At 43.5% G+C, this 12002-nt stretch overlaps 1 protein-coding gene across 1 annotated transcript in view; it reads left to right on the top strand.

The window, feature by feature from the left end:
- LPAR3 (lysophosphatidic acid receptor 3) overlaps window positions 1–6506 on the top strand; it is a 13528-nt gene extending 7022 nt beyond the window's left edge. Inside the window, exon 3 of the mRNA XM_008630305.2 lies at window positions 3264–6506. Within this exon, the coding sequence (XP_008628527.2) occupies window positions 3264–3613 (350 nt within the window). The 3' untranslated portion in view covers window positions 3614–6506. The remainder of the gene's footprint in view (window positions 1–3263) is intronic.
- Window positions 6507–12002: the final 5496 nt, after the last annotated feature.

A 12002-nucleotide genomic window follows, 5' to 3' on the forward strand; every position in this document is an offset into this window, starting at 1 on the left:
GAAATAGCAGCTTTGGGGTGGATGATTTTCAGTTTCAGTGAATTTAGAGTTTAATTGGTGACTTGCTCTTTTAATGCACATGTGGCAAAGGCAGCTGGAACCTACTGTGCTTTTTTTTCTCTCAGTGTTGGCACGCTCAGGGATAGCCTTGATGTGCAAGGGTTTATGAAATTATGCTATTGAAGCATTCATGGTGCTTCCAGCTCCACAGGAATTAATTTTTAAGCAGAGATGATGTAATCTACAAGAAATTCCATAGTTAAATCTAATGGAAAACCCTCAAACTAACCTTTAGGCATTGTGACACCTGATCTCCCATAATCTAGTGCAAAGACTCTGAGTTGTTCTAATGTATGTGGCAGCCAGGCTGTATTTCATGTCACTTGTGTGAATTTTAAAGAGTCCCAGAAGTTAAATTATCTTTGCAGTGTGGCACTTTGTCAGGGAGGGGAGCTCCTATGGGATAAATATTCTGCAAACAAGAAAATTGCCAAAGGGCTGAGACTAAGGTATATTTTTATGCCTAACCATGGTTTCTTCTGAAAGCTTAGTGGTAAAAATAACAAAATCTGAGCAAGGCTGTGAGTCTTAGATGTGCCTCACTTTCATCTTTGTGGTCCTAAGAGCAAAATGTGTTTTTGATGGAGTCAAAACAGCAGGCCTGTGAAAGCATTTTCCAGTAACTCGGACACTGTCACTGCATTGCCTCGTCCTTGTTTTCAGTCATGGGAAATGTGTGGAGACATGCCTGCAGATGTCTTATCTTCCCTTACTTTTGCAGCTGAAACCTTTAAGGATTTTGCTTGTATAGGCAGACAGGGATATATCCTAGGAGTTCGTGGACTAATCCTGCTTGAAATCTTGCGTTCTGTTTGAAGGAGATATTTTTGTGTCTTTTGTTAAATGTGGCTTTTGGGGTCTCTTTCTTCTCCTGCTGATTTCTATAAAAGCATGGTTGGACCTTGCACACCTTGTGGTACAAGTAGTCAAAATGCTTTCAGCATCTGTTGTAAGGAAGGTTTGTTACCATCTCAGTTTCTGTGTGGACTTGGTGGATTGGCAGCTTTGCCAGTGACCCTTGGTCAGTAGTGAAAGCTCTGTGTCCAAATACTTGCTGAGACACTTAACTAGGCACAGTATTGTCTGGGTGGTTAGGTTCCAGCTCTTGTTAAAACTGTTGGGATTTGCTGGTGAACCCCAGGACAGCAAATCTGTGCAGTGTTTTCTCCACTGTAGATAAGAGAGAGCTGGTGCCCTGCTCACAACTGCTTACTCAGCATGCAGGAGCCAAACCAGTGCGTAAAACAGAGACTGACCAGGGAAAACAAGTGTTGTGGTAGAAGCATGCAGCTCCCGATGCCACTGGGAAATGGAGGAATGTTACTGATGTTAACCAGTATCTCAAAACTAACACCATGAAATTAGTACTTAGCATCACAAAAATCTTGGTACAGCAGAAACTTCAGTTTCTGAAGAAAGTGGTCTCTTGCCTCTCTGTTCAATATTGCCTAGAACAGAGTAAATCACTTGGTTGAATTTTGCCTGTAGTCCAGGAGCTCAAAGTTGCAGCAAGATCCACAATACCTTGTCCTGGACACATTCTCCAGCAATCCTACTGCTTGCTCAATCACACAAATCCACTTAAAATACCATTATGGCCTGCCTGTCATATGGGCAATGCCCACTTCAGTGCTCGGTGGGGAGAAGTGTCAGAGCTGCTGACACCAGCCCGTGTGTGCAGCAGAGCTGCTGGGGTGGCTGGGGTGCTGCTGAGCACTGGCTCTGGCACTGCCTGGCTCCTGCTGTGATCCACTGCTGGCTTCCACAGCTTGGATATGGGAATAGCAGCAGCTTTTAAAAGATGAGGTGGACTTGCTTGTTCTACCAGAAGTGTTGAACAGATACCCACACCCCAGCAGAGCTTTTAGGCATGTAGATGCTATTATTGTTGAATTATTTTTTTCTAAGCTCCAAAATGGGGAAACTCTGCTGTGATAAGTGATTGGAATTTCCTTGGTACATTGTTCAAACTGTGATGGCTGGGCAGAGTTGTAATTTTCTATTTCTGTATGTCAGACAGCAATTGTGGCTTGTGCTAAGTTAGTATTATCATGCATATGGCTACTCCTTCCCTGGGCTCTGGGCAAGGGATCATGGGGTGCAGTGCAGGAGGGAGACCAAGGGGTAGATGGGGCAGTCCAGGGCCCCTCTCCAACTTGTGGCCGAGGCTGCATTTGGTAGTGATATTCCCCCTCCTCATCCTCAGTTATGGTGTGGGTGTGCAGGAACATGGGAAGGTGCAAATGCAATACTGAACTAAGTTTTAAGCTGTGGTTTTAATGCTTTCTTTGTGTCCAGTCTATGATCTCCTCTCCCTTATTCTCCCTTTAATTTTTTTTTTGGCCTCTCTCACAGAGTTTTCTCTTCCCCCACCACTATACGCTTACCTCCTCATACTTATGTGTTCTGATTTTGTTTTCTTTCCTACCCCTTCATTTTTTTGTCCTGACTGCTCCATCCTTCACTTCACCTTCACTAACTCATCTGTTTCCTTCTCTCTTTTCCTGTGTAACTGAATTTTTTCCTGCAGCCAAATCACTGTGTCTCAAGGCTCAGCATGCAGAGCTGGGATGGAGCAGTGGAAGGAGGTGGGCTCAGCTCTGACTGGGGAGCCGACAGTGCTTGTGCATTGTAGGCAGTGGCATGCATGCTACACTAGCTGTGGGTTCCCACCCAGGACACATTTAGATTATGTGACACCTGTCTAATTAATTGGCACTGCAGAGTCAGCTGTAGGGTGGCAGGAGACTTGTCCCTTTAGATCATATTACAGCAGTGGTGGAAGTGAACCACCTGATGTCTTCTCCTCCAGTACATAGGAGAGATGAGCAGAGGAAGTGTGTGTTCAAGTGCCAGTTCTCTGCTTTTAAATGATCCAGAGCTCTTGTTTATTTATCAGCATGGATAAATCACTGTTGTGATGACCTTTTCCCACACGTGTTTGAGTTGATGCTGTCAGCAGTTCAGATTCTTGCTCCCTGCAGTCTTCTGAGGGCTGTCCTGTCTCCTGCTCGGGGCTTGGCAGAGAAGCTGTAGCAGATATAATCTTTCTACTGTCATTAGAATTTTGTCCTCTCCTGCTTTTATAATTTTTGTGTAGAATTTTGATAAACTCAATAATCTTGTAAGATGTTAAACACTCCAAAACCCTAGAAGTTTGAAGTCAGGTTTGGTTTTCTTTTTATTGTCTCCTATATTTCTAGGTGCCTTTGTTGTCTGCTGGACCCCTGGCCTGGTCGTCTTACTGCTTGATGGCCTGAACTGTACTGACTGTGGGATTCAGCATGTTAAAAGGTGGTTTCTTCTCCTGGCCCTGTTGAACTCTGTCATGAATCCAATAATTTATTCCTACAAAGATGATGAGATGTGGGCTACCATGAAAAGGATGATTTGCTGCTCCTCTGAGGATAAGAGCCAGGAGAGACGGTCATCTCGGATCCCCTCAACAGTTCTCTGCAGGAGCACGGATACCTCGGGCCACTACATTGAAGATGGCATTATTCAAGGGACAATTTGTGGAAAAGGAGATCTTGGTGACAAAGGAAACTCTTGAGCTATGCAAGGGACTGACTTGGCTGGAAAAGGAGAGGGGGAAGGGAGAGGTTTTGTAAGAGAAGATTGACTGGCAAAGCTAGTAAACAATATATCCACTTTGTTCCAGAGCCTCAACTCCAGTGTTAACAAAAGTTCTTATAAATAATTGCCTGATGGAAAAACACTTTGTAATGAAGAAAACTTTCTGTGCTGCCATCCTTTTTGACTTTCAAGTACATGAAATTGTTTTTTCATGTGAATGGAATAAATACCTCTCAGAGACTTCTTGTGCATGGAAACAAAGTGTAAGCAACGTAGTGAGACCCTCGTTAAGCTCCCACAGAGAGAAGAAACCTGCCTGCCTGTGCAGGTTTGGAATTTATTGAGTATTTAGGCTTTGAATAGTTTTTGTGCATCTTGAGGAAGATTGTAGGCTTGGTTGGATAGAATTGTGACCTGTTTTCTTGATTTATGAAGTTCATGAAATAGTTCCTACTTACCTCTTCTCTTCCTCCTCCTTATCTTGCTTTCAAAATGGGTAGTTTGATAGTTTATTAAAGCTGTGCCAGAAACCTGGCTGTGATGGGAGACCCAGACCAGGCACTGGTGTGTGTGAGTATGTCTGACCATGAATTGTCAGGATCTGAGAGTACAGAAAGCACAAAAGCCATTATTTCTTCCATAGTGGGGTGAATGCTGCAGGGAAAGACGGTGCACTCCGCTGCTGTTGTGTAGGCAGGCATTGAGGGTGGATTAACAGAAAAGCAGTGAGGCTGTGTTCATTATGCTCATTTCTAACTTCCCTAGATAATATCAAATGGGTGTTCTCACTCCTCTTTACCTGCTATGCCACTAAGAGAAATGAAATCCAAAACTCTGGTTTACAAGGGAACTTTTAAGGGAAGTTTAAATACCCACATATCCAGGTTCAATCAAGCTATTTAAAATAGAAATTAATTTACAGGCAAAAAAAGCCTGAAATCAATTTAAATCTCTACAAGAGTACAGTATGCATTGATTGTTGGACCTTTTCTGGACTACATTTAACCTCCAATTTGCAAACCGGTCTTACTGGAACAGGTGCTTGAGGAAGAGACCGTGGAACAGCGAGCAATGGAGGGCTTTCAGCATTGTGACTGATCAAATCTAGCGCTGATGCAGCCACAGCCCAAACAGCTGGAGTTCTGACTTATGGAGTATCCTCCAACAGAGGATCCAGCAATACAGAGCTCTAGGGTAAACTTTTAAAATTTAAACTTTCAGATAAAAAACTGGATTGTAGATTTCTCAGTACTCTAAAAACCTGGCTCACACTGTCTGGTTTCAACAGCAGTGAGCTCCCTGGTGCGATTTAACAGTTTCCTGTGTTGTCTCCTAGAGAAAGTCTGATCCCTAAGGTATTAAGGCAGGTGACCACAACCAGAGGTCACTTTGAAAAAATTCTGAAAGTTTTGCCCACTTGGAATTATCAGAGAACAACACCAAGAGCCAACACCAAGAACGTATTTTATGAAGCTGAAATACAAATATCAGCCATGGTTTGGACGAATTCTTCCTTTGGTGCCACTTGCATGTGGATATCTAGACTATGCTGGTCAAAACAGAACTGGCCCTCAGCTCAAAGGCTGAGTAGGGGTTTTGCAGAATGCACTGGGGGACTTCATAGCAGCCTTTAGTGTAGCTTACAGGCACAACAAGGCCCTGTTCAGAGAGCTCTCCCATAACATGCATTATCTTGTAGGGATGTGGCCCAGTATTCAAGGTAGATGCTCTATTTGAGTAACACTAAAAAGGTTTACACATTTTTTGCTATTATAATGCAATTTTTTAGTGCAAATACTACTTCACTGCTTTGGTGTTCTGAAAAGCGTGTAAAGTGGTGCTGTGTAGAGGCGGTGGTGTGGTGGGTTGAGCCTGGCTGGAGACCAGGTCCCCACCAAAGCTGCTCCATCACTCCTCTCCTCAGCTGGACAGGGGAGAGAAAATAAAACAAAGTGCTCATGGGTCAAGATAAGAATAGAGAGAGATTGATCACCAATTACAGACTTGACATGGAGAAAAATTAAGTTATTACCAATCACATCAGAGTAGGATAATGGGAAATAAACCCAGATCTTAATACTTTCCTCCCACCCTCCATTTTTCCTGGGCTTAGCTTTACTCCTGATTTTCTCTATTCCACAAAGGTGCAGGGGGACAGGGAATGTGGTCAGTTCATCAGTCCTTGCCACTCCTTCCTCCTCATGGTGAGGTTTCGTCACACTCTTCTCCTGCTCCTTTGTGGCGTCCCTCCCACAGGAGACAGTTCTCAAATTTCTCCAACAGCATGGGTTCCCCACGGAGTCACTGGCCAGCAAACCTGCCCCAGCATGGGCTTTCCATGTAGTCACAGCCTTCTTTGGGCATTCCACTTCTCCAGCATGGGATTCTCCACAGGCTGCAGGTGGATCTCTGTACCACAGGTTGCAGGGGGAGGCTCAGCTCCAGCACCTGGAGCACCTCCTGCCCACCTTGGTGCTGGCACAGTTGTTTCTCTCACACATTCTCACTCCTCTCTTCAGCTGCAGTTGCACAGGTTTCTTTCATCCATCTTAAATACATTATCCCAGAGACACTGCCACTGTTGCTGATGGACTCAGTTATGGACAGGTGCGGGTCTGTCTTGGAGCCAGCTGGCATTGGCTCTGTCAGACAGGCTCTTCTTGTGTCTTCTCACAAAAGCCACCCCTGTACCCCCTGCCCCATGCCACTACCAAAACCTTGCCCTGCCAACCCAACCCAGGAGGCATTGCAAAGGCACAGCATGCAAGCACCTGTGTCCCTACAGCTACTGCAGTGCACAGTTTGTCTGAACTAGGCTGAAGCTCTGTATACAAACCTAATAGAAAATAAAATGCTACTTCAAAATGAAATTCTTGTTTTGTTTCCTGTTTGAATGGTGATTGAACAGCATTGATGGGGAAATGTTGTTTCATGTTACTGTTGGTCCAGGGTGGGGGTGGGGGTTGTTCTAATAAAACTTTCTTATTTACTAGCAATACTAGGCAGTGTATTGCTCGGTTGAATCAGGCCCTGAAGAGAGCTTGGATGAAGGTCTTGAGCATCTGCAGCAGTGGAAAAAACATTAGGTCTCTCCTGCAGAGCTTGGGATTCAGGATGCAAAATAACTACCTCTGGATGATATTTGCAGGTAAGCAGGAAAAGGTGGCTTCTGTGAAGGTTAAGGACCTTGTTGCTTTTACAGCACCTCATGCAGTGGACTCTTGGTCTGGGTTAAGGACTGAGAGGTATTACCAATCATTCTGCTACAAGTAAGTGGGAGGGTTTGAGGTCTCTTATCCTTTCTGTTGTCTAATTAAAATAAAAAAAAAAAAAAAAAAAAAACTCTTGGTCTGGGTTAAGGACTGAGAGGTATTACCAATCATTCTGCTACAAGTAAGTGGGAGGGTTTGAGGTCTCTTATCCTTTCTGTTGTCTAATTAAAAAAAAAAAAAAAAAAGAGAAAAAAACCCCTAAAAGCCTTCATCAAAACAAACCCCAAAAGCTTGCAAACTGGTGCTTGGAGAAAGGTACTATTTGCAGTGACATGCCCTTTGTTTTCTGCAGGCTGCTTTCCTTGGAGCTGCTACCTCATGGTCACTGCTATAAATTGCAATGTGATATGACTGGAGCAGGAAACTGATCTTGCATCAAACTTTCCTAGGAACTGCTACAGCACAGGCTGTATAATGTTTCCAGTATCAAACTGTCTAAACATCTACCTACTCACAGAGCAGGGAATTCCTTATTAACTCCATAAACATTTATCAGAATAGTTTGTCCCAAGGAAACCATTAAAGCACTATTTATACATGAGTAGGAAAAAAAATAATTAAAAGAACGAAGGGCAGCTGGTGAAGGCAAGTTCTACAGGGTTCCCTTGTTCCCTTTTTCACTAATATCCCAGAATATCAGTATCAGTTGATGTTGCATGTGCCTGCTCCTATTTATATATGTCAGTGTACATTCTGCTGAGGAAGGCTTTAGGGTGAACACTGGAAGAAACCCCAGGGCATTAGTTCTTAGGAGGCAGAGGAAGGCAAGGGAAGAGTTACCATTAAGACAGATAGTTACGTGATTCTGCGTGTTCCTGGTGGTGCTGGAAGTCTTTCTGCATCTGAGAGCCTTGAGAGCTGCTGTACTGCAGTAAGTAGCAAGCAGATACTTCTAAGACAACAGTTTCATAGCAACTATGGTTTGAAAACCTTTGTGATATTCTCCTCTTTTTTTCTCTCTCCAGCTGCTCCCAAACCAAAGTTGCTTTTCCAGTTGATCATTGGGGCCAGGAAGAAACGCTCCATGGCTTTTCCCAGGGCAAAGACGTATGGTCTGTCCTCCATGATTTGCTCTCCTGTAAAGCCTGTGCGGTCACGATCATTAGAGATGCTTTTCAGAGAACTATTATTAAAAGCTGGGAACAATGAGGTTTTATTTTACATGATAGATCTTTTGAATCTTTCTGGATAAGCAGCTAGACTGATCATTGTTTAATAGCCGTTGCGTGGGAGAGAAGTTTCCCTAGTATCTGTGCTGTCAGTTTGACCTAGGTGGTGTGGGTGATGAGTCCCTCTGGGACAGCAGCCAGATTGCTAAAGCTTGAGTGCCTCTAGAGTATGATCCTTCCACTACTTTGGGGCTGCTTACCCCGACTATTTTTCCCTCTGTATAGGTTTTTTGCAAGCTATTTTTTTTTTCAGTAATTCCTACAGACTGGTGAAATACAGCTGTATTTGTGTATATGACAGCTTGTGCACGTATTTGAACTGCAATAATTACTGCAGCTATATGATGGTGCCTTTCTCTGATCAGATCTTTTATACATATTTATGTGTTTTTTCCCCTTAAAACTCTCTTCCAAGTAGCAGTGAACTGTAGGAGCAATACTTCTGATATGATTCTTTCACAGTTTTAGCAAGTTCTGCGTGAGGATTCTAAACTACTGGTTAATGGAAGATGATGGAGGAAGGGTCATTTTAAGCTTGCCATATTTCTTTTGCTTTTTCCCCATCGTTCTGGCTACTGGCCACTATCCAAGCAGATGCAGGGCAGGATCAGCCTTTGGTCTTGCCCAAAGCAATGGCTGCTTGCAAGATTAGAGCCAAAAAATGAAAGTATATGGAAATGTTAAAAAGAAGCAGGCAGGGAAATTCTGTTATTTATCCCAGCCTGTAATTCTAATTAAATCGTTTGAAAGAAGTGATCCCACTTCTCCCCTTGCACCCACTCCTCATGCTGGTGGAGCCATTCATGAGACCATATTGTGAACTGTAGTAGCTCTGAAAAATAACCCTGGATGACACATTTTGCTAGTAACTACAGAAGATATTTTATTTGTCGTGAGCCAGCAGCTGCATTATTTCCTCTACTTCCTATGTGGAGTCACACAGATGATTTGTTTTCTAGAAATCTTTGTAAAACACAATCCTCTTAAATGCTATACTTGCTTTGAGATACATGGAAATAAGGAATTCTTGTTTCTGAGCACAAGTAATTGCTTAGGGGTTTGGTATGTGATCTCCTGAGGATGTGCTTCTTATCTAGACAGTTTCTTTAGTTTTCCTCCTAAAGCTTCTGTGGAAGGTGGGGGGGTACTGGCCTGGGAGAATCGTTGTCTCAGCCGTTTCATATGTGTACTAGTTAAGAATATATATTCTAAATGTTAAGATTCTTTTGATTATGCTAGACTCTCACAGTTCTATAGCACTAATTTTATCCCCAGGTTCCAATTGTATTTATGCAAACAAATGCTTGGTGTGTTGGCTTTACTAAGATTTCTGTTAGGAATATGTTCAGTTGCTAAAGGATGTCAAAATGCACGGAAGTGAAAAGGCTTGATCTTCATCCAGAGATGGAAATGTTATTAATGCCTAAATGATTCTATTCAAATCCCAGTTAACGCATCAGTTGTTATGAATGTTAGTGTACTGGCTTGCGCAGTGCACTCTGTGATACTGGGCTGGGATTTTCCCACAGGTATAAATGAGTTAATTTAATTAGAAACATAAGGGTTTGTGCCTGTAGGGATAAAGGGCTGGTGAATGAAGAACTCGCAGTAGCTCACCCCTGTGCTTTAACTCTGTGCACAGTCACACTGCTCTCAGTGGCCCCCTTTTCTGTGAGAGGAGTCCTGTGTGTGTGGGCAGTTGTGAGGTGAAGACATTTAATGGTGTGGTTTAGATGGTAAGTGTGTGCTATATGGGGAACTGTCACTGCAGCAAGAGGCTGGCTGACAAACACGCCAGCCCCTCTCAGACACAATTACCGATTTTAAAGAGGAAACATTTGTGCCCATAACCACAAATTCACAATATTGGATTATGTCCCAAATTTGACCTACGTTGTTTTGTCCTATTTTCTCCCTTTTTAATCTCTTTGCACAGTCCATGTAATTTTTTGTGTGTTCTGCTTTGTTCTTCAAAGCACAGATTAAATGACACTTCTCTCTAAACAGATAAATTGCAGCAGTACTGGGCCGTAGAGCAACCCTTCAATTTCACAGACCAGAGAGCCACAAGAAGAAATAAAGATGGTTGAGCAGACATTTTTGTCTTGAGTTTTTGCAAGGTCAGAATACCAAAAATAACAAAAATAGTTATGCTTGTATGTATTAGTTAAAGATGTTGGAGAAAAATACTTTGTCAAAAGAATAGGAAACCCCGAGCTTATGACTGATTTTTGCAGTTAAAATGTGAGTTGGGAGTTCTAAACTTTTAATTTGTGAGTTTTCTGGACAACAGAAGCAAAGAATCTATTTTCTGATTGACTTCTCTGACCTGGAGAGAAGCTGCCGTGTGCACTCAGCTCCTTCCCAGCATGAGGGGATCCAGGCAGGAGGGTGATCTCCTGAACCCCTTCTCTCACCTAAGCACACATTTCTGTCTCCATGGGCACCAGGAGCTTTGATGATGTACAGAAATAAAACCAAGCCCAAGGATGGAGGAACTTCTGCAGAACACAGTGTGAGCTCTGGCTGCAGATTTTCTGGTAAGTGCTCATGCCTCCTGTCCCCAGGGGTGGCTGAGATTGCACCACGGTCCTTGCTTCTGTGGAGGCAGGAGCAGACTCTCCTCTACCCAACTGTTTATTTTCCCAAAACCTGTTGGTAAGGCAACACCTTTAGATCTTTGCCTCACAGCCAAGTTTTACTGGAAGTGACTGATGTTTTCAAAAATTTTGAGGTACTAGTCAGGCAGAAAGCAAAACACTGCCCATGCCTCATTCCATTCAGAAATCAGGATAAAAGTGTTTTATGGATGCAATTTTATGCTTGCCTGTGCATAGGTGAGGACTTGCAGGAAGAGGATGAAGGCAATCCCCAGAGTGGCTTCCCAGCAAATCCCCAGCACCCTGATATCTCACCACTGCTGTGCCTCTACCAGGAAAATACCGGAGTCTGCCATCTTAATCCATTTTGTAGTCAGCCAAATTGTTAAAGAATTATTGAGTTGAAGTAGCTTTGACTTCTCCTCTCTGCAGGAGTATGAATATAGCTTCTCCAAGAGGTAGCAGGATGACTTGCAAGGAGCTGTGAGTCCATCTGTAAACACAGATGTGAAGGAAAATCAGGCTCCCTTGGTCACTCACCTTGTGTATGGTCTGCTTACTTTGTGATGCCTGAAGTTCAGAGGTTTTGCAAAGTGACTTGAGGATTTAGTTCTTTGTGAGTTCTGAGACCTTTTTGTCTGGTGGGAGTTGTTCAAATGAGCCAGAAATCACAGAGGGATTGACATGAGGGAACCTTGGGGGATGCAGATGGTCAGAGGAGATTCCCAGTGCAGAGGAAAACTCCTCTTATTAACTAAACCTAATGCTACTGACTCTTCATGTACCAGCTGTAGTTGTAAGCCCTTTTTGTCTGAATGGGATTGGGCCGTCCTGGTGCTGTGGGTGTTCAGAGGCTCAGCTGTCATGTTCAGGGGCAGCAGGACCAGGTACTGGTGTTCAGTGCCCTGACACAAGGGTAGGAAGCTGAAAGGAATAGCAGGAGGTGACACCTCAGTATCTCAAGGGATTTAAGCCCAAATGACTCAGTAAGGGTTGCTAGACAGGAGTCTCTGGTGGATGACAATTCACTTCTCTCTCTTGGCCTTCTTGTCTTGCCCTCTGTCTCTTCTCACCCTTTGCAACAGCAGTACAAGCTTCAGAGTTGAAGTACAAAGAACTTTCAGCCAGTGAAGCCAAACGTTGATTAGAATAGGTGCCAGGGATGAGATAACACTCAGATTTGGTATGAGCAGTTCATCCTCCCCTGAGGCAGTCAGACCAAATATTTTGACTTACTACTAATAATTTCCTGTGGGCTGATAACCACTGATTCAATACAAATGGTAGTAACAGGCTCCATCAGGAGCTGTCCTGAAGGACTGTTG

This window comes from Corvus brachyrhynchos, unplaced genomic scaffold (assembly GCF_000691975.1).
Source record: "Corvus brachyrhynchos isolate BGI_N302 unplaced genomic scaffold, ASM69197v1 scaffold101, whole genome shotgun sequence".
Lineage (NCBI taxonomy): Eukaryota > Metazoa > Chordata > Aves > Passeriformes > Corvidae > Corvus > Corvus brachyrhynchos.